General features: G+C 46.9%; 1 protein-coding gene across 1 annotated transcript in view; it reads left to right on the top strand.

Moving 5' to 3' along the window:
• Positions 1 to 7,343: 7,343 nt before the first annotated feature.
• The window catches only part of RHPN2 (rhophilin Rho GTPase binding protein 2), a 50,800-nt gene continuing 34,121 nt past the window's right edge, over positions 7,344 to 24,022 (top strand). Inside the window, exons 1-2 of the mRNA XM_063112986.1 lie at positions 7,344 to 7,412; positions 20,014 to 20,129. Coding sequence (XP_062969056.1) covers positions 7,344 to 7,412; positions 20,014 to 20,129 — 185 coding nt within the window. The remainder of the gene's footprint in view (positions 7,413 to 20,013; positions 20,130 to 24,022) is intronic.

The following is a 24,022-nucleotide window of genomic DNA, read 5'->3' as shown; positions in this document are numbered from 1 at the left end:
AGGCCGCGGATCAGGAGGAGACTCCTGAAAGAAGCTGGAAGCTACCCAACCATCCGGCTGCTGGGCGAGTTCCCTGTGATGCGACACCCGTTACCTGCATCCCCTACCCCCGGGCCCTCGCCCCAGTCTCCCTTCCGCTGCCAGCAATCACTGCCCCGCTCCGTCCCACCTCAGCCACCGGCCGCGAAGGCGCCTGTGCTCCCGGAAATGCCCGCTCACCCCGCTGTGGTTTCACTTATTGTTGGAGATGGGAGGGGATACAAGACGCAGGACTGTGTTGTAAAAAAAACCGACGGGAGTGGGAATGGACACACACCCAGTATATGTCACTTATGTTTGCAGAAGTGGAGTCCTCTTTCAAACACTGGAAACCTTGGTGTCCATGGTGAACACGGCTAGGGACAACATTTGGTCAAAGACAAAAAGAAAGGAAGAAGAGAATAAAAGAAAAAGAGAAAAAGAAACGGGAGGAGAGAAAAAAGAGGGAAACAAATAAAGAGACAAAGGAGAAAGGAAGGAAAACTGAAAAGAGAAAATGAGAAAAGAGAAAGAAAAAGTAAGCAGGGCTGGGGGACGCTGGGGACTCTCTTATTGAACCTAAAGAAATAAACATCTGTCAAATGGGTGCTGTTATCCCACCGCCAAACCCCTTTTTACAGGAGAGCAATGAAATTCAGCTCGTAAGGAGTGAGGCTGAACTGAAAACCTGACCTGGAACCCCAGGTTTTCAAAATGAGGATCAGAAGGCTGATTGCGTCTTTATCACTGGGATGTCCCTCCCACCAAACCCCAGGCCTCCTGAATCAGATTCTCCCGCAGCAGGGCTGTTCCTTGAGCACGCCAAGCGCACCACCCAGGCCTTTGCATTCACAGCTCCCTCTGCTTGGAATGCTCTTCCCCCACATATCATATGACTGATTGCCTCACCTCCTTCAGATCTTTGTTCAAAGGTTACCTTCTCAGTGAATCCTCCTCTAACCCTATTTAAAAAGCAACCCCTAGGGCCAGCCCCGTGGCTTACTCGGGAGAGTGCGGCTCTGGTAGCGCCGAGGCCGCAGGTTCTGATCCTATATGGGGATGGCCAGTGCACTCACTGGCTAAGCGTGGTGCGGACAACACCGAGCCAAGGGTTACTATCCCCTTACCGGTCAAAAATAAAAAGCAACCCCTACCTTCTACAGTCCCTACAGCCTTACCTTATTTTATTTTTTTCCATAGCATTTATCGTCTTCTAACATACAATGTAACTTGATATAGTTACTTATTATATTTCTTGTCCGTCTCTCCACATTGGAAATAAGCGCCATGAGGGCATAGATTTGGGCCATTTTTTTTTTCCTTTGCTGTATCCTCGAAGCTTAGAGTGGCACTTGGCACATGGTAAGCCCTTCATAAATATTTTTGGCATGGTGCTGATAACACCAAGGTCCGGGTTTCCACCCCTGTACCAGCCAGCCTCCAAAATAAACAAATGAATGAATGAATGAATAAATAAATAATAAATAATTTTGAAAGAATGAATGACTAGTTAAATAAGTTATTACACATGACTTTAAAAAAGAGTTTTTTGAAAGAAAAAAACAGGTTTTAAAACATAGCCCCAAAATTGTCAAGTCTCCCATCTAGAATCTAGGCTCTGCGACTACTTTACCATAAAAATACAGTGGAAGTGACAATATAACATTTTCCACACCCAAGCATTAAGAAGCCAACAGCTTCAACTTTCTGTCTTTGGATGCTCACTCTGGAACCCAACCTCCATGCTGTGAGGAATCCCAGGCCACACGGTGAAGCCATGCGTACCAGCCAAGACCTAGTTGGCGTCCTAGTTAACGACCAGCATAACATTGCCAGATATGTGAGTAAGATTTTGAAATTACTCCAGTGGCAGCAACCATCTAACTGCAGCTGCATGAGATACCCCAAGCAAAAACCTCCTAGCTGGGTTCTGTTACCTCCTAGAACCAGGAGAGAGAATAATAAAATGATTATTCTTGTTTTAATTAAGAGTTGGGGTAATTTGTTAACAGCAATGAGTAACTAGAACAACTTACTATAACAGTACTACAAAGCATTAAAAAATGCTAATGAGAACTATCTCCAATATATGCTGAAAAGTGAGAAAAACAGAGTGAGACAGGACACAGGATAGTGCTATTTATATTAAAACAAAACATAAATAGCTGAATTTATTGTGCTGTTACATCTACAATGTAGGGACACAATACTTGTACATCCACGAATATACTTTACTATGCATACTATATCATCAGTAAATTCTCAGAAGTAACAGTGGTTGCCACTGGTCAAAGGAAATCAGGGTAGAAGGAATACATGTACATAGCATTGTACATTTGAATTCTTGCTTTTAGCTACATGGATGGTATTCATTTCAAAAAAATTTTATGTCAGTTGCTTAGTTTTCATTTTAAAGATTCTTGTATGTATTAGCCCCTTTCTTGCCTCGAGAAGTTTAATTACTAAAGGAAGGGCATCTTTCTGTTTTTTGAAGCCCTGCCGGCATTTGATCATCAATTGTCATTGTAAATGTAAATGGAGATATTGGAAAGTAAAGAAGATTACGGGTAAATCCATACATGCCAACAAAACATGAAAGTTCATGATTTTATTTCTAAATTGCTCAAACTAATTTTCTTCTAAAGAAAGAGGCAAGGAACATTCAATAAATGTATTATTATGAGTTTTATTTAATAGGATTCCTGACGATCATGAGCATTTAGTAAAACAGTAATAAGCAACCCTTCTGACTCCTGATCACTGAGGTTCAGGGAACAAAGGTCCTTCAGAGTTCCTGCAGCTTCCTCAAGGAGTGGCTCTTAGCTGTTTCATGGCCCTGGCCGTCTTCAAGAGTGACTGGATGCTTTATCTGGGACCATGGTCACTTACAACCCAAAACTCCTAATTCTTGGGCAGACGGAACCTAGTAATGACATGGTGTTTTATGCAAAATGGTAGCAGCCAATTACCACATATCCTTTCTTTTTTATTCAGTCATGCAGTAAGGCGCAAATCTCAGGACCTTATCAGGAAACTACAGATATGAGGATGGGCTGAATCACCTAGGAGGGAGTAATTTCTTCCTCATGGTCCACACATGAGCACTAGCAGTGAGATGGTCACTCATGACATGCAAAGAAACCAAAGAAACCCACTCTATATGCTTTGGAATCAATGTCACTCATTTTTGCCCATTGTGTTTTCTTATTGGTATGTAACATGTGCACAAAACATGAGCACAGTTTTGTGCGTTTTCACAAAGTAAACACACCTGTGAAACAACACACAGATCAAGAAATAAAAAAATTTCCTGGGGCTGGCCAGTTAGTTCAGTTGGTTAGAGTACAGTGTTATAATACCAAGGTCAAGGATTTGGATCCTCATACTGGCCAGCTGCCAAAAAAAAGAAAATTTCCAGAATTCCTGAAGCAACAGTTCCAGAATGGATTAATTTTGTCTGCTTTGTACTTCATATAAAATGGAATCATACAGTATCTTGTGTTTGGCTTCCTTTGCTCAACAATATTTTTGTGAGATTCATTTATGATATTTCAAGTAATTGCAATATGTTAATTTTCATTGTGTACAATTTTCCATTATGTGAACATACCATAATTTACTCATCCACATGCCAGTGGATGGGCATTTGGGCAGTTTTTAGTTAGGGGCTAGGCAGTTGGCTGGTAGAGGGCTCGAACTCTGAAACTTGGTATTATCAGTACCATGCTCTAACCAACTGAGCAAATGACCAGCCTCAGTTAGGGGCTATTTTTTTTTTTTTTTTTTTTTTTAAATTTTATTTTGTCGATATACATTGTGGCTGATTATTGCTCCCCATCACCAAAACCTCCCTCCCTTCTCCCTCCCCCCTTCCCCCCAAGAATGTCCTTTCTGTTTGCTTGTCATATCAACTTCAAATAATTGTGGTTGTTATATCTTCTTCCCCCCCCCCGTTTGTGTGCGTGTGTGTGTGTGTCTGTGTGTGTGTGAATTTATATATTAATTTTTAGCTCCCACCAATAAGTGAGAACATGTGGTATTTCTCTTTCTGTTCCTGACTTGTTTCACTTAATATAATTCTCTCAAGGTCCATCCATGTTGTTGCAAATGGCAGTATTTCATTCGTTTTTATAGCTGAGTAGTATTCCATTGTGTAGATGTACCACATTTTCCGTATCCACTCATCCGATGATGGGCATTTGGGCTGGTTCCAACTCTTGGCTATTGTAAAGAGGGCTGCGATGAACATTGGGAAACAGGTACACCTTCGACTTGATGATTTCCATTCTTCTGGGTATATTCCCAACAGTGGGATAGCTGGGTTAGGGGCTATTTTGAATACTGCAGCTATGAACATTCTTGTACATGTTTTATGGTCAACAAATGCATGCATTTCTGTTGGGTATTGTAGTGGATTGAATTATGTCCCCCCAAAACTCACTGAAGCTTGAATTGTGTCCCCCAAGCTTCATGTATTAGAAACGTGGCCTTCCTGTGACTGTGAACAGGGTGGGGAATCCTATTATGGTAATTGAAAGGTGGAGCCTTGAAGAGATGATTAGATTATAGGACCATGCCGTAGTGAATGGATTAAAAATTGTGGTCAGGAGCCTGGTTTTATTCATTTAAGGATTACTTTGTAATTTCTGCATTTAATTTGGCAAATTTCATCAGATTCCCCAAGAGGGGATGTACTTCGGGCTGCCCCCAAAGAAGCCGATGCACCTTTTGTCAACAAGCAGGTCTTAGGAGGTTAGACTTGAATTTTTCTGGGAGAAACTGGGTCCCTGGACAGCCAACTGCTGACCTAAACCAGATGGTTAAAATAAGACTTGACAAAATAGTTATTTGCAGTTGAGATTTAAGTCTTTTGCCTATCTCAGAAATTCCCACCCCAACTTTTTTGTTAGGAGCACAGGGGCTCATTGGCAGTTCCTGTTGCACAGACCACCAGTGGCGTTGACAAATAGGTTAGATGTTGTCCCCCTGTTGGGTCAGCAGCAGTAGCTCTCATTTCCTGGTCACAGTGGGATCAGAGATATGGGGCCAGACCTGTGCCCCCCCCCGCGATGAGTCATGAGAACCTCTAAAGATGTCTGTTCCTGCCCAGCCTCAAGGAATGACACTCAGATGGCTCATGTGGTCAGGAGATGCCTCCCTGGGACTCACACAGAGAGGTGCCGCTTTTCCTCTAAAGATGCCCAGGAGATAGTCTTAGGGTGAGCTGGTGTGTCTTTAACACCATGCTTCCTTTTATAACTCTTCTTCCTTTTTAACAAAAGCAGCAGCTCAGAAAGGCAATGGTGTCTGCCTAGATTAAATAACAGACTTTGGTTTTCATTGCATTCACTTTTTTGGTTTTCAACTATGGTTATGACACAGTTGTCTTTTGAAATAAAATTTGTTTAAATAAGGGGAGTAATTTTAAAGAAGACTATTAAGTTAACAATGGTACAAGTGATACATATATATGGCAAATTGTAAAGGCAACTCAAGCTTCAGGATGGTAGAAGGAGGTGGTAAAATCTGAAGGTGACAGAGGATGACTGGAGTCTGCAGTCCTGAGCTAAAACGGATCTCAGCCACTAACCAGGAGTGTGACCTTGTCCACTTTACTCCTCTGAGCCTTGGTTTTCTCGCCTGTCAAATGAAGATGATTTAATCCTTATTTGTAGAAGGGTCCCGAGAAGGAAACGTAATACCTATAAACTACCTGGCCAGAGTAGAGGTCCTATAATTAAGCTTATTAATATTACAAATATAACAGAGTGACCCTTCACTCCGGGATCCCTGAAATGCAAGTGGTGTTGTTTAACTCCCAGCCCGGGGCTGGTACATTTCCAGGGAAATGGAATAGGGTGAAGGACTTGTGCTGAAATTAGCCTGAAAGTCGTTTCTGACCCTAAGAGGCAAGTTTTTGCATCACAGTTTTCCAAACCAGCACTGAGCAGGTTAGAACTCCGCAGGTTCGTTCTTAGAATTAAACAGCCCTTTGTGCAGCGTCGTGGGGGAGGAGGGGGAAAGCAATGACGAGGTGGCTTTTTTTTTTTTTTACTTTTACTTGGCCCTTGGTTGTTGCTACTGTTCATTTTAAAACTCTCGAACAACCCCTAACTTCCCCCTCCTCCACCTTTTAAGATCCGGAAACGCTTGGCTTGTTTAGAAAGCAGATTGTGTTCTATTCTACCTGAGGCGCCTATCGAGAACCGCCAAACGCAGCAGCAACCTGGCAAAGAGGAGGCGGGCAGTAGTCACAGCAGGACAGGCGGCCGGGAGGGGCGTGTCCCTACAGACTGGGGGCTCCTGGCTCGGACAGCAGGGTCCCGGAGCCTTGTTCTGTAAGGCATCCGCCTCCGGAGTCTACTCGACAGCGAGGGTTGGGAGGCAGACTGGTGCGAAACCCGTCCCCAGGGATCCTCCTTTCGCTCCTAAGTTAACCGCGTTCCCACCCCCCAACTAAGAGCTTTAACACGCACTTCTGTCGTAATAGCCCCCAGCTCGAGAAGGAGTAATCGGGACCTATTTTGCAGTTGAGAAAACTGAAGTTGGTGATTAAACGTGCTCAGGGAAATCAGCCGGGTGTCTCGGGCACAAAACCCCTTCTGAGGTTCCCCGGTAGGTGGCCCCCTCTTCCGGCGCCGTCCGCGACCCCCAGCGGACCCACCTAGACTCCGCAGCTGGGGCTTGGGAGGGAGGAGAGGGAGCTGACCACTGCGCCCTCAAGCCTGGCTCGCCCCTTGGCGCAGCCAACGCTCCCTGTACGTCTCGGTCGCGGCCGCGGGGTCCAGTCCTGCGGGAAGCTTTTCCTGACCGCCCGGACCAGGGCCCAGAGCTCCCGCCGCGTCCGCGACGTGGCGTCGAGTCTGGTACCGGTTCCCGTGGCGTCCGCGCCCCTCGGAGGAGAGACAGCGACTTTACCCGCGTCCTCCGCATTTACTCCCACGGCTCCAGAGAAGGGAGCGGGTCCCCAGCCCCGACGTTGCTGCGGTCGCTAAAATCCCCACCCCGTCCCCTGCGCCACCGCGGCGCTCACGGGGTTGAGCCCGCAACGACGCTTAGAATAGGATGCCGAGGTTCGGCGGGGGCGGGCAACGTGCCCAAGAGCCCCAGGTCTCCTGGCTGCGGACACTGGCCCGGGGCTCGGTTGCCGGGGCGGGGCTGGGGGCGTGGTCTCGATGGGCGGGGTGGGTCTCCCGAGCTCCCCGACTCGGCGGGGGGCGAGCGGGGGCCGCAGCGCGGGCGGGGCGGGGGCGGGTCCGAGCGGCCTCTGGGGCCGGACCGCGGCCGCAGCGCCTCAGTCCGCCCTCCGCGCCCGCTCCGCCAGCATGACCGACGCGCTGCTGCCCGCGGCCCCCCAGCCGCTGGAGAAGGAGAGCGACGGCTACTTTCGGAAGGTGGGCGGCTGCGGGTGGGCGGGGAGTCTGCGGACTCCAGAACTCACTTCCCCCCAGGCTGGAGAAGGGGTGCGGGAGCGCGCGGCTGGGGTCGACCAGGCCGGAAGGGGGAGGGGGCGCACTGGCCTCGTGCCGGCGCGCGGAGGCTCGGGGGGAGGGGTGGAGGCGGCGGTGTACAGGGCGCCTAGAGCAGGTGGCATCTGCGGCTGGGGAGAGGGAAGGGACCGCCCCGCGCAGGTGAGGGCGGAGGATCGGGGACCTGGAGGGGTGCACCGGGTCTCCCCCGTTGGCGATCCTGCGCGCCTGGGGAAAGGACGTGTTCCTAGCTGCGCTGCTGCCCTCGGCCTCGCGGCGCGTGGGGACCCGAGCCCAGCTTCCACCGGAGCGCCTGGCGGAGGCAGAAGGACCGCCGCAGGCGGGTTGGCGTTCTTCTTTTGCCTCCAAAATGCTCCCAGTGTCCGCCTCGTCGACTTTTTAGGGGGCGGGGTAAAGCTGCTGGTGGAAGGGGCCTCGGGCGTCGCCCCCTCCTCCGCCCGGAGTCGCCCTGGAGGGCGTGAGCGCGGCAGATTTGAGGGCGGCGTTCTTGTCCCTGCCCACTTCATGCTAAAGCGGATTTATCTGGTTGTCGGAGAGGACGCGCGGGCGGGCGGCGGGGCTTCACCGCACACACCGCAGCCTCCCGCCGTGGAGATAGCAGTCAGGTAGCTCAGTCGCTCAAAAGCGACCCCAGAATGCCGCAGGCGGCAGGGCCTGGGCTACAAAGATGCTTTTGAGCCGCGAGTCACGGTGACACCTTCCACGTCTTCCTCCCAGCAGGTCCCCATGCGAATCTAAAAATAGCCTTTGGCGCTTCGCCAGGGATCACTGGGTGGGTTGAAAGATTGTTGTTGTTGTTTTTTTTTTTTATAACAGATACTACCGAAGGCACAGTGCGTAATTATAAACAGGGAACTGAAACTGTTTCCCACAGAACAATCAATTCCTAATTGTTCAAAGCCTAACGATCCAGTTCATTAGTGATCTTGGCACTTTCCTTCTTCTCCCAGCTTTTGTTCACTGGTGGGGAGCAGTGGTGGCAGATGAGTTGGACAGGAGGGGAATCTAGAAACAGGTGGGGACAGTGTGGGAAAAATTCTTTTTTGTTAAGTTGCTTTTAGCATTAAAAAGAAAAAGAGTAGTTTGTTGTTTTTTTTTTTTTTAATACGTGTATTTATGTTCAGAGATGTCATCATTGAATTACAGGATTATAACTTCTAATTATGTGTGGTGTTTGGGACAGAAGATCTCCGGCCGTGGAATTGCAGAAGGAAGCCTGGCCTGGGAATCCCTAGATGTTGGTCCTAGGGCTCCAGGGCCTGACTGCCACCCCCACAAAATTGCTTTGTGGCCTCCAGCAAGTTGCTGCCTCTTTCTGGGACTTCCTCTTTCCCTTGATTGTTTATCCTCTGAACAGGTGGAGTTCTGGACCTATAGCAGCATCTGGGGGAAATGGCAGAGTGTGGGGAGGAGGGATGGAGAATGCCTGTGCTCAGCCTTGATGGTCCCAAGCCTTCCAGAGCAGGCTTTCCTGAGGGAGCTCTCCGGGGCTGAGTTCCATGGGAGAACGTGCACTGCACCAGGAAAGAGCGGATGGTCAGGTGGCCAGGGAAGGATGCATGGTTGGGGTTTTTCTTAGGTGCAGTTTCTCTGATGGTGGATGAGAGAATCGTGCAAAGTAAGATGAATCACCGCTTTACAATTAGAAGCATCTTTATTTATTTATTTTTTTGGCTGTTGGCGAGTACGGGATCCCAACAGAAGCATCTATTTCAAAAACAAGACCTTGTAATGACCCTTGTGCTACATCTGTGTTAAGTCATGCTGGTCCAAAGAGTCACTTTGTATGAAGAAAATAAAAGAGGGTGATGTCAATTCTTTCCTGATCTATGACCCTAGCCAGTCTGACCTAGAACAAATGCTTGCTGAATGAAAGGCAGGTGTTATACAGGTGAAGAAGGGAAGGAAAAGCACTTCAAACAGAGGGAACACCATGGGCAAAGGCATGGAATTGTGAGCGATTGTGAAGGAACCCACTGGAGTGTGGAGGTGTAAGTGGGAACTAGACAGCTCAGGGTCATGTGTGCTGCTAGGAACCAGGGAACAGTAGAAATCCATCAGAGCATTTAGACCAGGACCAGACATGTGAGATTTGTGTCATGGAAAGACCACTTGACCGTTGAGTGGTCAGTGGTGGCGGGGGGAGGCAATGGTGGAGCCAGGCAGGGAGGAGTTGGGGGGATTTAGCCTGTGGTCCACATCTTCTTTGCCACTCCTACTCTGATACAGACTATTGATGGCTTCCCACTAGCTTGTACCCCTAACTCAGACCAGGGGTTTGGACTGAAGACAAGGATCCCAATGAGGGAATGATGAGAGCCTGGGCAAAGGCAGTTTCAGCAGGGATGGGAAGGGCTAATGGGACAGGGTATAGTGAGGAAGGTACTGCCAATAGAATCCAGGTGTCTGCCTTAGGTGTCTGGTCGTGCGCCTCGCTGAGATGGGGTGAACAAGGAGGCTGGTGTGGGGGCAGGTGGCTTGAGGCCCCCTGTGGGATATCCAAGTGTTGGCCCCAGTGGAGAGTCCACTACACAGACCTGGCAGGCATGAGAACAACCTGGCTGGAGATGCTGCTTTGGGAGGTACCAGTGTGGGAGGCAGTTGGGATATTGAGTGAAAGGACCTAGGACAGGAGGGAATAATACCTCCACTTAAGGGACAGGTAGAGAGAGGGGAGGCAAGCCAGAGAGAGGGGGGTGGCAGTGACAAGGAAGCTGAGAGGTGAGTCTTTTTAGTGGAGAAATGAAGTTGACAAGCCAGAAGAGCACTGGAAAGTTCTGGATTTACTCCTTTAGGACGTTGTTAGTAAACGAGTGGTTGGAGAGTTGGGGACAAAAGTCAGTGAGGTAGGGTGCAGGGGGAAGAAGGGCAGAAAAGATAGTTTCTGGAAAGAGATGGGGGGTAGAGAAGAGAGAGGGCAGGTTTGTTTTAGAATGAGGAAGTCTAGAGTCTTTTTAAAGCTGAAGGCAAAGAAGTTGGGTGGCGAGGGACTATTAGAGTTTCAGGGCAGAAAGAGAACAAGATGGGTGGGGTCCCAGGAGTCGAGAAGGGAGGTGAGGATTGGAAGCAGCCACTGCATGAGTTGGGTGGCTGAGCCAACCAGGGGGAGTGAGTAAGGACCCCCAAGACTGGAGGTGCAGTCAGGCCATCATACAGCTGCCCCCAAGTCAGCTCCCCATCCTGTCTCTGGACCTTTGTGCACACTTACAGGATCAAATGAATTTCTTTCTTTCCTTTTTTTTTTTTTGGTGGCTGGCTGGTACAGGGTTCGAACTCTGGACCTTGGTGATATCAGCACCATGTTCTATCCAACTGAGCTATCTAGCCAGCCTGAATTTCAGTTAAAGTCAGGCTTCTCTTTCATCCTGTTTTCAGCATCACACCTTCCCTCCCCTTTTTCTTTTCTTTAGAATGTCATTCTGGTCCATTCATTACAAAAACATTTATGGAGTAACAGTTCTGGGCCTGACCCCCTGTCAGGTTCTAGAGCACACTCAACCCTGACTTGATATGGCTTCTGTGACAGTGGTTCACACCAGGCCTCATTTCCTGGGGAGCTGAGCAGTGCTGGAAGTTGATGCTTTGTTGGGATCACTCAAGCCATGCTTGAAAAGAAATCAGCTTCTTTGCTTTAGTCCAGAGAGCAAAAAGTGGGGTTGTACAACCAAAAATATGGATTGAAGCCATATTCAGAACTTCAACTCTGTTTTGTGACTTGCACACAAAATGAAACCTAATTGCCCCAAAATCCCTTATGCCGGCTGAACCTGGACCCTGAATGTGCAAGATAGTCAATGGCAGAGAGGACCCCTAGTACATCAGTGTTTTCTTGGGGTTGTATAGGACTTGGGTGTACAGAGCTCGAGGACACAACTTAGCCCCAGATCAGGCATAGACACCCCCAGTACAGAATCCAGTACAGACCCGGTCCTCCTGGTCTGTGCTGGTACCTTGAAAGGTCTCTGAATTTCAAAAAGAAAAGAAAATACTTTTTGGTCTACTGCAATATCATGTCCATCTCTCATCTTTCTCTGGCTTCTCACTGTATTTTTTTCTGTTTCATTGTTATTATGTTTAAATAGAGGTACAGTTCCATAAGATTACTATATATTACTTTCTTAAAAGGACAGCCAGTGGAAATGCAGCTTTTTTTTTTTGGCAGCTGTCCACTATGGTGATCCCAGACAGATTTTTTATGCTGTTCCCACTGAAAGTCTTGGAAGAATCTGTGCTCTGGATTATAGTTAAATGCAAAGTAATGTAAGTTTCCAGGAGGCTGCATCCTGATAGCAGACCCCTTTTGGGGCTCCCTTTGTGTTATAGCCCTAAAACCCACAGGAAAACCTGTTCTTGGCCATGAGAAAACCAGCTGGAACAAAACTAGAGAAAGCCTTTCCCCAGGACTGTTGAAAGGCCCTAAATGAATGGTCTTGGCACGATGTGGAAGAAGAGAGATGGTACAAAGTACAGCATTGTCATTTCTTATCTCTGCCTCTTCATCCTTTGGGAACACTAATGCCCCAAAATGAATTTAGCTCTATTGTTTTTACTCAAGAGCTGTAGAAGTTGTTTCTTGTTCATAGAAACCTCCAGGCTGGACAGGGCCCCAAGGTTCATTGTGTCCTGGTTTATGGTCCCTGTTTATTCTGGGCTTCCTGGAGGCTCCAGCAGAGAAGGAAGGAGAATTCTTTTTTTTGTTTTTTAAACCCAGAAGTTCCTCCTATTTCTTTCTCAGCACCATTCATCTTGCAAGGGTCTAATTTCATGTTAGGCACTTGTGTGCATCATTTATGAGCACACGTGTATGGGGAATCCCTCTGCTGGGCTGAATTTACCAAGCACAGCATGGATCATTAGGGATCAGCAGCTCCAGCTTTATAGGGTACTGATATTGTCCCTCCAGCTGTTTGGATACATCCATTGGAGCTGTGAGTCCTTCCCTAGGTGGGGAAGAAGGGGTGAGGAGGAGCGTGAAGGTTGGTGATGCCACCCACCATCCCTGATACTTCACCGTGGTCTAAGACAGCTCCTAAAGGCCAGGTCGGACCCAGGATGACCATGGCCTTGGTGAGGGTCTGCCTGGCTGCACTAGTATATACCAACAACTCAGGGGGCCTACCTGACCAACACTCCTCACACTGAGGGGTCCTGGCTGGGAGGAGTCCCTTGGCAGAAACAGAATTTTCAGGGTGACTCAGAGGAAAGTCAGTGTGATGAGCTGTAACACTGCAAATGTCCCTTATTTCCTGGGGCTATTTGGACTGATGCCAAGACACCACCTGAAGCTGCTGGGCATTGGTTGTAGCCTGATCAACACTACCTCCTTTGGCTCAGGTACTAGAGTCTTGTGACACAAAGGCTGCATTGGAGGTGGCCATAGAGCACAGCTGAACTGCAGGTTTGGCCCAGCGAGAGGACTGTGCGTCTGGCAGAGCAGGAAGCAAGGGGTGCCGGCTGGGAGCGAGGTCTCCCACCTGCAGCACCAGGGACAGGGAGACCATGGTGAATGGATGCAGGTCCCTCTCCTCTGGCCTTTCCAGTCAGACTCACAGAGTTCACAGTAGCCATATGCTCTTGAAAAAAATCCCAGGTTTTGATTTGATTGTAAGAAGAGGGAATGGCAGGTGATCAAAAACACCTTCCAAGGTAGTTTCTTTTTCTCCAATATTATGTGCATTACAAAAGTAACATAAGTTGTTATAAAAAGTAATTATATAAGTGTACAAATTAAAAATCACATATACATACCAGCCCCACCGTTACCACACAGACACACTGTCTAGATAAGGACTGTTAACTTAGTGCATCTTACCAGTTGAAATAAACAGATCATTGGTTGGGTCTGGAAATACATTTAGATTCATGGAAATTATGGCGATTTGATGTTAGGTGGGAGGCACAGTAAAAGCTTTGTTATTCAGCTTGTTGAAAAATAACTCTGATTGACGCACAGTTGGAGTTCATAAAGATTTCTACAACTGATCGAAGGGAACCTGTAGTTGAAAATAATGGCTAGATATTTCATGCTTTTAAAAGGGCTGAAAAAAAGATTCACATCATGCCCACCCCCACTTCGTGTGGATGGATTGGGATGCTTGTGGGGGCGGCTGTGCCTGGACCACAGCCCTGACGCCTAACACAGATCCTGGAAGGAGGAGAGCTATTTACATGTACCCTGTTCATGTTTTTATTTTCATGGATGTGGAAAAGCTAGATTCTGTCCATCCAACCTGCCCTGAATCTCCAGTGTGGTGAAAAGTTAAATTATATGTACATGTATATTGCAGGGTATTGCATGCTATTTCTGTGCCTTCTGGTTGTCAGCTCTGGCTAACTCATAAACAAACAATTCTGTTTTCTAGAGTGTAGTGGTTGAGTGAGGGATTGTGTAACCAGGAAGGAGTGAGAAAGGTGGAGAAAATGTCTTTGCTGGAGAAGCAGCTAAAAGCACCTGCCCTTCTGTACCCTGTGGAAGAGTCTCCCTGGCTAGGAGCTGCCCCAGCCCTGCACAGTCACTTCTCACTCAGTTTTTCTCCTGACCTCTAGATCCCAAGCTTATACTTTGCCCTAAATTTACAGGAAACACTTGTACGTGTGTGAGCTTTATCTTTGGCCATGTGGAAGAAAGGCCCCCGCTGGCTCCTTGGGTGGAGGGGAGGCAGACACCAGGCACCAGGCACTGCCCAGAGTGGGGCCCCAGTAGAGGAGGAAAGACTGCACCATTCACTCTGGGTCTGCCTTCAAGGTGGCCTCGCCAATGTTGGTCTCTGCAGGAGTTGGTTGACCATCATTTCCTTTCATCCAAATTAAGCGCCTCCAGGTTTTGCCTAGGCACTGCTCTTAAATACTTGTTTCACAGGTGAACGGTCTTGACTATACACTAAGGGCATGTGAGTGGACGTTGACCTGTAAAGAGAATTTTCGCTGTAGGTAAACTTATTCTAGTTAGGGTTTTTTAGGTGCAGGAGCCAGAAAATTCAATTTAAAATGGCTCAGGCAGATAAACACACTGTGGTACATCCCTACAATGGCATTCTACTCTGCAATAAGAAAGGAACCACTGATAAATGCAATAACATACATGAATCTCAGAACATGACATCGAGCAAAATAAGCCATCCACAAAAGAGTACATACTATCTGTTTCTTTGAGGGTACTTCAAAAAGTTCATGGAACGATTCATATTATCACTCAGTTCAGTTTTTTCATGAACTTTCTGAAGTACGCTTGTATTTACCTAGTTCTAGAACAGGCAAAAATCTATGGTGATAGAACTCAGAGTGTTGGTTGCCTGGGGTGATGGAGATGATCTGTATTTTGATTCGAGTGGTGGTTACACAGGTATATACATTTGTCCATACTCATGGAACTGTGTACTTAAAATCTGTATTTTATTATGTATGCAAGTAAATCATACCTCAGTTCAAAAAACAGCTTAGGCAAGGAAGGGAATGAATTGGCTCCTGTAACTGAGAAGTCTGGAGGAATGGCTTTAGGCCTGGATTGATCAAAGGTTCAGATGCTACCACAAAGCTGTTTCTCAGCTCAGCTCCCCCTGAGTTGGCTCCATTTCTGGGGAGGTACTCCCCTGCTGGTGTTAATGTGGCTGTGGCTGCCCAGTCTCATATCCTTCTAGGTTCAAGGCCAATGAGGGCCTCTTCCTCATGTGCTCTGATTGAGCCTGCTCATTACATCTCAGGTGCTTATTCCTGTGCCAGTCTCACAGGTCAGGAGCCTTGACTTTCCAACTGGCCACACATGAGTCAGATGCTCTTCCCCTTGGAAAGAAGGTGGGGGAGCATGGATTTACCACCCCTCACTGTCATGGGCTGCAAAGTGGGAGAGTGGGCACAGATCACTGTTCCCTAAAGGATGTAGGGTGATGCTGGGCAGCCCTCAGCCAGGAAGCATGTGAAGGGGTGTCTGGAGGTGGGCAGGCAAGCTGCCCGAGCATTCCCATACATTCCTACTGCTCTGGCTGCCTCAGAGCCCATCTTAGAGTGACAGGAAGGACATGGGCTAGTCCCACTCCAGTCCTACTCCTTACTGCCTCCAGGACCTTGAGTCATTTACTAAACCTCTTGGCCTGGGAACCGTGGGATCTGATATGCTGTACCAAAGTCCACATAGGCTGTCTGACCCCTGGGAGATGCCCACGAAGCTAGCAGTGACACTGAGGGTTCACTCAGTACCTGCTTTCCTGGGGTGTTGGCTGTCAGACCGTCCTTCACGTTTAGAGACTGATGGAAAGGACAGAACCTTAGTCTGGTAAGGGAACTGAATAAACTCTAGGAGAAAGACTCACTTCAGTGTAGGACTTGTCAACACTGACCCTCGAGGCCAGGATGACTCAGTTGGTCCCCTGGTTACCAGGCCAGGCTGGCATGACAGATGCTGCCTTGTTCTCAGGTACAAACCTTTGCTCCAGTTTTGCTCCAGAGCCAGGAAGGAGAAACATGTGGGCGAGGACTGTGGGTCCCCCCAACTGAGCAACCCTTGGTATGGACTAATGGACGGCTCACCACCTCTGGTGATGCGAAGGGGTCTTTCTGGTAGTCTTGTCCAGATTTACCTCTCAGGGAAGTTTCCAAACAGCCCTGTGGGCATTTCTGGTATTCCCAGCAGGGACCAGCATTCCTACCTGTCAGTAAGAAATAATGTAGTTTTGGGTCCAATTACTCAGTCAGATTTACTCCTGAGTACTCCTATGCCTTATCTAGAAACTTGACCCCACATTCGTGGGCAGGTTAGGCCATAGCGATTTTGGGCCAGCCAGAAGTTGGGTAAAGTATAGGAGCAGGAATAAGTTCTTTTCCGTACCCTGGAATGGCTGCTTATCTGAGCTCTGGGAATGTACATAAAGGAATTAGTTATTAAACCTTCTCTGTAAATTGAAACACAGCATTGGTGAACCATGTAATTCTGAGTCAAATCAAACCATCCCTTCATAGTAATTTTCGGAAGTGGAAAGGAAAGAGACTGACAATTATTTTAGCCCTTTAATATTAAATTAGCTTGACATTAAAGACATTTTTATCTTCTATCTGAAAAGAGACAATTAGTTTTCTGGTTTTTATTTTAAATCAGGGATTGCTTAATGATTTAAAAGATATCAGCCGGGGCTGCCCAGTCAGCTCAGTTGGTGAGAGCATGGTGTTAGTAACACCAAGGTCAAGAGTTCAGATCCCCATACTGGCCAGCCACCAAAATAAATAAATAAATAAAATATATCGGCTGGCCTATTAGCTCAGTTGTTTAGAATGCAGTGTTATAACACCAAGGTCAAGGGTTCAGATCCCAGTACTGTCCAGCCACCAAAAAAATAATAAAATAAAAAAAATATTAACTTTGGGATCCATTCTAGTGCCGATTGTGAATATCTGTGTAATTTGAACTTAGGAAAAAGTGTCCTTGTGAGACAGGGAAAATTAGGTGGGGGACTATGTGGGGGACATGTGGTTACCTGCTGGGAAGCGAGAATGAGAAATATTTGTGGAAGGAGAAACACAACTCATTTCTGATCCACTAGTCCAAAGGCCACTGATACAGGGCCCCCAGAGAAGGTTGGGGCTGTAGATAACCCACTTCTCCCTAGGGTCCAGGCCAAGGGTGTGGCCTGGGTGGAGGTGGGGGAAGCTAGGTACGTGCAGAGCTGAGGTGGCAGTGACGCAGCTGGAGAGAAAGGGCAGTCTCTTCACATAATACTGCCTGCCAGGTCACTCCCAGGGAGTGACCATAGTGGGCAGGACCTAAAGATAAGCTTCAGAAAGGAATGTGGTCCTAACTCAGATACCAGGGCCTCTGCCTGTCTGGGGTGGGAAGGACACCATTAGGTTAAAACAAAACTTTTATTCTGATCTTGAACTTTGTAGAATAAAACATTGCAATACAAATACCTCAGGAAATAATGGGCAGAGAACAGAAGCAGACAATTCACTGAAAAAGGAACTCAGGGCTGGCCAGTTAGCTCAGTTGGTTAAAGCGTAGCCCGATAATGCCAAGATCAGAGGCTCGGATCCTTGTACTGGCCAGCTGCCAACAAACACCCCCCCCCCCACACACACACACAGAAGAAATTCAAGTGATCAATATTATATGAAAAAGTGTTTACTTTCACTAATAATAAAGCATGCAAATTGGAAGAATGAGATACCTATTTTTCCATATCAACTTGGCAAAGATTACAACCCAGTTTAAACATGGGCAAAGGATTTGAATTGATATTTCCCTAAAGAAGACATACAAATGACCAATAAGCTCATGAAAAGATGTTCAACATTATTAACTCAGAGAAATGCAATTCAAAACCATAATGATGTGTGTGTGTGTATATGTATCTACATATTAAAATGTTTGTTGACACCAAAAAAACCAAAAAACAAAAACCACGCACATATGCAATGAGATACCACATACACTAGGATAGCTGTAATAAAAAAGATAGACCATAACGAGTATTGGTGAGATACTGATCAACTGAAACCCTCATATACCGTTCGTGGGTATGTAAGTTAGTATAGCCACTTCGTAAAATAGCCTGGTAGTTTCTCAAATGGTTAAATAAAGATTTAACCATATGACCCAGCAGTCCCACCCCCATGTCTATAACCAAAAGAAACAAAAACATATGCATACAAAACCTTATATAAGCAGCCTTATTTATAATAGCAAAAAGTGAAAACATCCCAAATGTCCATCAGCTAATGAGTGGATAAACAAAGATGGTACTCTATATAATGAAACATTATTCAGGGACAAAAAGGAATGAAGTTCTGATACCTAGTACAACATGGATAAACCTTTAAAACATCACGCTAAGTGAAAGAAGCCAGATACAAAGGCCACATATTGTATGATTTCATTTATATGGAATGCCCAGAATAAGCAAATCTATGTAGGCAGAAAGTAGATTTGTGGGGGCCGGCCCGTGGCTCACTCGGGAGAGTGTGATGCTGATAACACCAAGGCCACGGGTTCAGATCCTGTATAGGGATGGCCAGTTAGCTCACTTGGCGAGCCTGGTGCTGACAACACCAAGTCAAGGGTTAGGATCCCCTTACCGGTCATCTTTTTAGGAAAGAAAGTAGATTTGTGGTTGCCTAGGGCTGAGGGGAGAGAAAAGGGAAGTGACTGCTAATGAATACTTGATTTCTTTTTGGAATGACGAAAATGTTCTAAAATCAGGTGGTGGTGATGGTTGCATAACTCTGAATATAACAAAGGCCACTGAACTGTGTATTTTAAATGGGTGAATTTTATGATATGGAATTATGGAATTATATCTCCATAAAGCTGTTGTTTTCCAAAAAGAGACTTTCACCCAGTAACAGTGAGGGAGAGGAGTCACAGGGGGTTAAGGTTGTGTACCTTTCTTTTCTGGAAGATAATTGGGCTGGTACACAGGTAGCTTTAAAGAGGTTTGAACTTTAAATCTGTTCTAGAAATATGTCTTAAAGAAAAACTTGAAGTTTATAAAGATTCATGTTCAAAAACGTGCACCAAATTATTATATAACAAAGCAGATACTTGGAAACAATCTAAATGTCTAGCTGTAAGGAGATGATAAGTCCTAAAAAAAAAAAAAAAAAAGGCAATATTATACAATCATTAAAATCATCTTTTTGAGGAACATTTCATAATAAAGGAAAATCCTTGATAGACTACTAAGTGAGAAAACATGATAAACTGTATGTGCCATTGTGCGGAAAAGGTTAACACAGCAGCCTGAGGCTACTATCCTTAGGAAGGCCTGCATGCAAGGTTGGCCCTTGCCTGGCATCTGGGAACTTGGCTCTTGGAGTTTCTCCACAGCTCTTTAACTGATAAGGTTGGTTCCTTGTACCCAGATTGATGGTGCAGACGTGCAAACAATGTGGTTTATGGTGGGAGTCTGGAATTTTGGTATGTGCTAGGCAGAGGGTACCTTATTGATCAACCCCAATTAAAAACCCCGGGCATTGATTCTCTAATGGGCTAACTGGGACAGAGACATCGTATACATGTTGCTGTGTTTTTGTAGCTGGGAAGAATGCACTACGTGTGACCTGTCCAGGGAGGAAGAGAGTCTAAGGAAGCCTGCACATGGATTCCTCCAGACTGCCTGTGCCTTTCCCCTATGATCAGCTGTGTATCCCTACTAAGCTGCTCTAATAAATCTTAGTCATGAGTGTACAACTCTATGCTCAGACCTGGAACTCCTAGTGGGATGTCCAAACTTAGGGGTGGTATTGGGGACTCCCAATACACCGCCACTGATGTGGAAAGTAACATGCATATAAAGTAGATGGGAAGGAAGGAGACCAGTGCACGGTAGCTGTTTTGGAGTTGTGTTTTTATGAGTACGTTTTCTTTATACTTTTCAATATTTTATACATTTTCTATATCAAAATTACTTTTGTTTTCAGAAAAGATAATTTTTTAAAGTTAAACATTTTCTGTTCTATTAAATATTGTCACCATTTTGAGTGACTGATCTCACAAGGGGCATCTCTTATTTTCCCTTAGGGTTGTAACCCCCTGGCACAAACTGGCCGGAGCAGATTGCAGAATCAAAGGGCTGCTTTGAACCAGCAGATCCTGAAAGCCGTGCGGATGAGGACAGGAGCCGAAAACCTTCTGAAGTAGGTGTCTTCGGGCTTCGCTGCCTCAGCTGGGCACCCAGCCACTCTTGAGGCCTATCTGTCAGTTCCCTCAACTCCTAAGGCTGTCTCTTTCTTTCAGCTTTGGGTTTCCTACTCATTTCCAGCACCCAGAGGAAGCCCTTTCTTGCCTAGAGCTTGGTTATGTTAAAGATAAGTATTTTACCCAGTCTGTTCGTGTGTTTGGGCATTTGCGGGGTGGGGTGGACAATGGGGCATCTGGCCTCAGTTCAGTCAGCCACGTGGATCAGAAGTCTGCTTGCTGTCTTGGTATTTGTTTTCCCTTCTCTCTGTGGGACTTGTTTGTTTTTCCACTCCCTAACACTATGCCTGGTATAGAAATGTTTGGTAGTATGAAGGAAGGCAGGCGGAAAGGAAGGAATGGGGCATTTCTGTTGCCAGTGTCTACCTTTCTAATGAGAGGGGCCCACTATAGCCAGGGGCTCTTGGTGATGCTCATTATTATGCTGTGGTGGTGAAGTAGTTACTTACCAAGCGTAGAACTCAGTGAAGCCTTGCCTGTGTCTAGGCAGCTATAAACCCTCCCCACACCCTTTCATGTGCCAGCTTCCTTTTGCTGACAAAGAGGACAACGTTTCTTCTTCCTTAAGAGTTCTAGGAGTGACTCCTGTCAGACCCATGCCACCTCTTGCACTGAGTATTGAGGTGGGCCCCAGCCTGCTGCACAGGTAAGTGAGACAGATGCTTCCTGGAGCCAGGAAGAGATACAGAGTGCTTGCAGGGACCTGGAACCCAAAAACCTGTCAGGGAAGGGGCTCGGTCTGCCTGCTTGGAACTGTGATTCCCTTGGAGCTTCCTGGGACTTTAGGGGATTCCAGGGGTGGGCGTGCCAATATGTCTGCAAGGATATTGATAATGAATATTTCCAGTGGGTCATCTTCACTGTTGGAGGCCTTGGGGAGCCCAGAGCTTCTCAGGCGGTTGTTGGGAAAAACAAATATGCCAACTGCATGTTTGTAAAAGAGCCACAAGACTCTGGGGCCTTCAGTCTCTGGTGGGCACAGACATGCACAAACAGCGTGATCAGCTCCTCCAAATGGGCCACTCCCCTGAGCACTCAGTCAAACAGGAAGAGAGTTTCTGACAATGATCTTGGGGTAAATTAATTTCTGAATTGGTCTGTATTTGCTCCTTAGGAAAGATCTCTGAGATATTAGGTGGAGAAAAGGTGCAGGACGCCATGCCGTGCGTGTGTGTGCGTGTGTGTGTGTGTGTGTGTGTGTGTTTAAAGGACTTACTCGTATGCTTTGGTATATGCATAGAAGGACGGAGAAAGAAGCTGTTAGTGGAGTTGGCTCTTGGGAAGAAGACCAGGAGTGGGGGGTAGAGGTGACTCTTACTTTTCATTCTACTCCCTTCAGTGTTTAAATGCTCTTTTACCAACTGCATGAATTACTTTTATTCATTTTTATTGTGAAATACTGCAGAGGTCCAGAAGAATAATATAAGCGATCCCCTGAACCTGCCACCTAATCAGGAATGACAATGCTGTGCCTGTAGTGGTTTTGTTACTCACAGAATAGCAGAGGACATGAGGTCCTGGACAGGAAAGTGTCTGGGAACCCCTCCCCCACCTCCTTTTGTAACTGGGTGCAAGGCAGGTGGTTGTTGGAGCAGACTGGGAAAATATTCTAACATCTTGGCTTTTAAAATATCTGACTGTCGGGCTGGCCCGTGGCTCACTCGGGAGAGTGCGGTGCTGATAACACCAAGGCCCCGGGTTCGGATCCCATATACGGATGGCCGGTTCGCTCACTGGCTGAGCGTGGTGCTGACAACACCAAATCAAGGGTTAAGATCCCCTTACCGGTCATCTTAAAAAAAAAAAAAAAAAAAAATCTGACTGTCCCTGTCCCAAGACAAGTCTGAACCTGGGAATTGTCAGCTCTCCACAGCACAGTGGACCTTGTGCAGCCTATGAAACTTGGGAGAGGCTCCCTGATTTTGGGACTCCTGCTATTTGCTGGGCTGTGGTGCTGGGAAGACTGCATTGTATTTTGTGGACTTGGTTCTGGTGGACAGACAGACCAGCTCTGTGGCTGAGGGGGCAGCCCTGATGGTGTGGCCTCCCCAGGCATGGGCTGCAGGTGATTTGCCTGTTCATGGATTTGTTGAGCACCCCATAAGTGCACCAGTGTTTGAAGTGCAGGGGACAAGGCTACCCGCAGTTCAGACGAAGCCCCAATTTCATGATGCTTCCTAATCTCATTTTGTAGGGGGGATTTTAGTACACCAGTAAACAAATCAGATCAGAGCAGGAAGTGATGTTTTCTAGGGCGTGATGAACTGGAAATGTGATAGAGGTTGACCCAGGGTGGCACAGCCGTAGGGACAAAGGGTGGTCAGGGAGGCCTCTGACCAGGGGACTTGAGTTTCTCAGTGGGAACTAGGGCAGTTTTGTCTGTCTTGTTCTGCTAATGACACCAGCAAACAGCCTCTCTGAGGCCCAAGCCTGGCTCAAGCTCATTGTCAAGTTGGCAGTTGTGAGCTGGCAGGGTTGGGGGTGGGGTGGGGTTGTTAATCATTCTCGCAGTGACCTAAAAGTTCAACGTGCCACTCTCTGGAGAATGTTGTCAGAGGAAACCCTAAAGGTATTTATTAATCTGACTCAACCGGCACCAATAGTTTCCCAAAAACAAATAGGGCATTTTGCCAAGTCCTGCTCTGGCAGCAGTATCCCTGGGCAACAGATTACATGGCTGTTCCTGTGGGCAAGGGGTAGTTTCACTAACAAATTGGGCCCTACTATCCTGTCTGTCTTCTAGATCCCAGATATTCTGCTGCAACCCCCAGATGAAGGTAGAGAAGTTGGAATGGGGGCAGGGGGCCATATGGGAAAATGTCCCCAGAAATGAAGGAATGGAATGAGGGTCCCAGCCCTTACCTGCACTGGTAAGGGGGCATCATAGCTGGGCAAGAATGTGAGGAGCCAGGTTTTGTGCCCCTTCAAGGTCTTTTCTATCTCTGATCCATATCAGCCAAGAGTCCATGAGCTTCCTGGAGTTTGATTAGGAAGATATCAGATATTTTAAATGTGCTCTTTCAGGCTAAGCAGGGACAATATTCTCTCTCTTCTCTTAATTCCCTTCCCTTGAGAAAAGCTGAGGTAGAAATGTGATGATGTTTCTCTGAAACTGAGATGGTCTTTGTGAAATTTAAAGTTTAGTCACATAGTTTAGTTTTAACTAACTAGTTCTTTGAACAAGGCAGGTCATTTACCCTCTCTGGGCTTCAGGTTCCCCTCTTACACGGTAGCTGTTGGACCAGATGAGGAGTGGCTTACGGGAATCAGGTGGGCATGGAGATGAATGAATGGGGCTGGGATCAGTGCTGTGAGGTGATAGGGAGTGGCGGGGACTGTGGTGAAGTGCAGAGCATGTGCCCTTTCTGTTAGTCCCTTGGAGGGCAGGGCCAGCCAGGGTTGCCACATCTTCTAGTTTCTTTTTTTTTCCGGAGAAACTGGAGAGATCTGTTTTTGTTTTTGTTTTTTTTAAATCTTGTGATTGTTGAATTTTAAAATATTGGTAACTAGTTAAAGGAGGAAAAAGTAACACTCTGAAAGCCAAGTGAACAATTCCCAACAGTCTTCGGTCTAGTTTGTGACGTCTAGACCGGAGGGTCATGAAGTTCTAGGACAGGAGTGGCCATGGCTGTAATGAGAATGACTTGAGATTAATGACTGTTCACACTGCCAGTTCTGAAGGGGCTGGTACGTGTTTGTGGAGTGGGATGTGCAAGCCCTCCATAGCTTTTAGGGCTGGCACCACCTCTGAGGCCTGCCTTCCCATACCGAGTGATGGGCTGGGAGCAGATGTCCTACCAGTGCAGCTGAACTGGTGCGGCTGATCTGTTGC

Source organism: Cynocephalus volans, chromosome 10 (assembly GCF_027409185.1).
Source record: "Cynocephalus volans isolate mCynVol1 chromosome 10, mCynVol1.pri, whole genome shotgun sequence".
Classification (NCBI taxonomy): domain Eukaryota; kingdom Metazoa; phylum Chordata; class Mammalia; order Dermoptera; family Cynocephalidae; genus Cynocephalus; species Cynocephalus volans.
The sequence above is the reverse complement of the archived record's forward strand: the minus strand, read 5'-3'. Positions and strand labels throughout refer to the sequence as shown.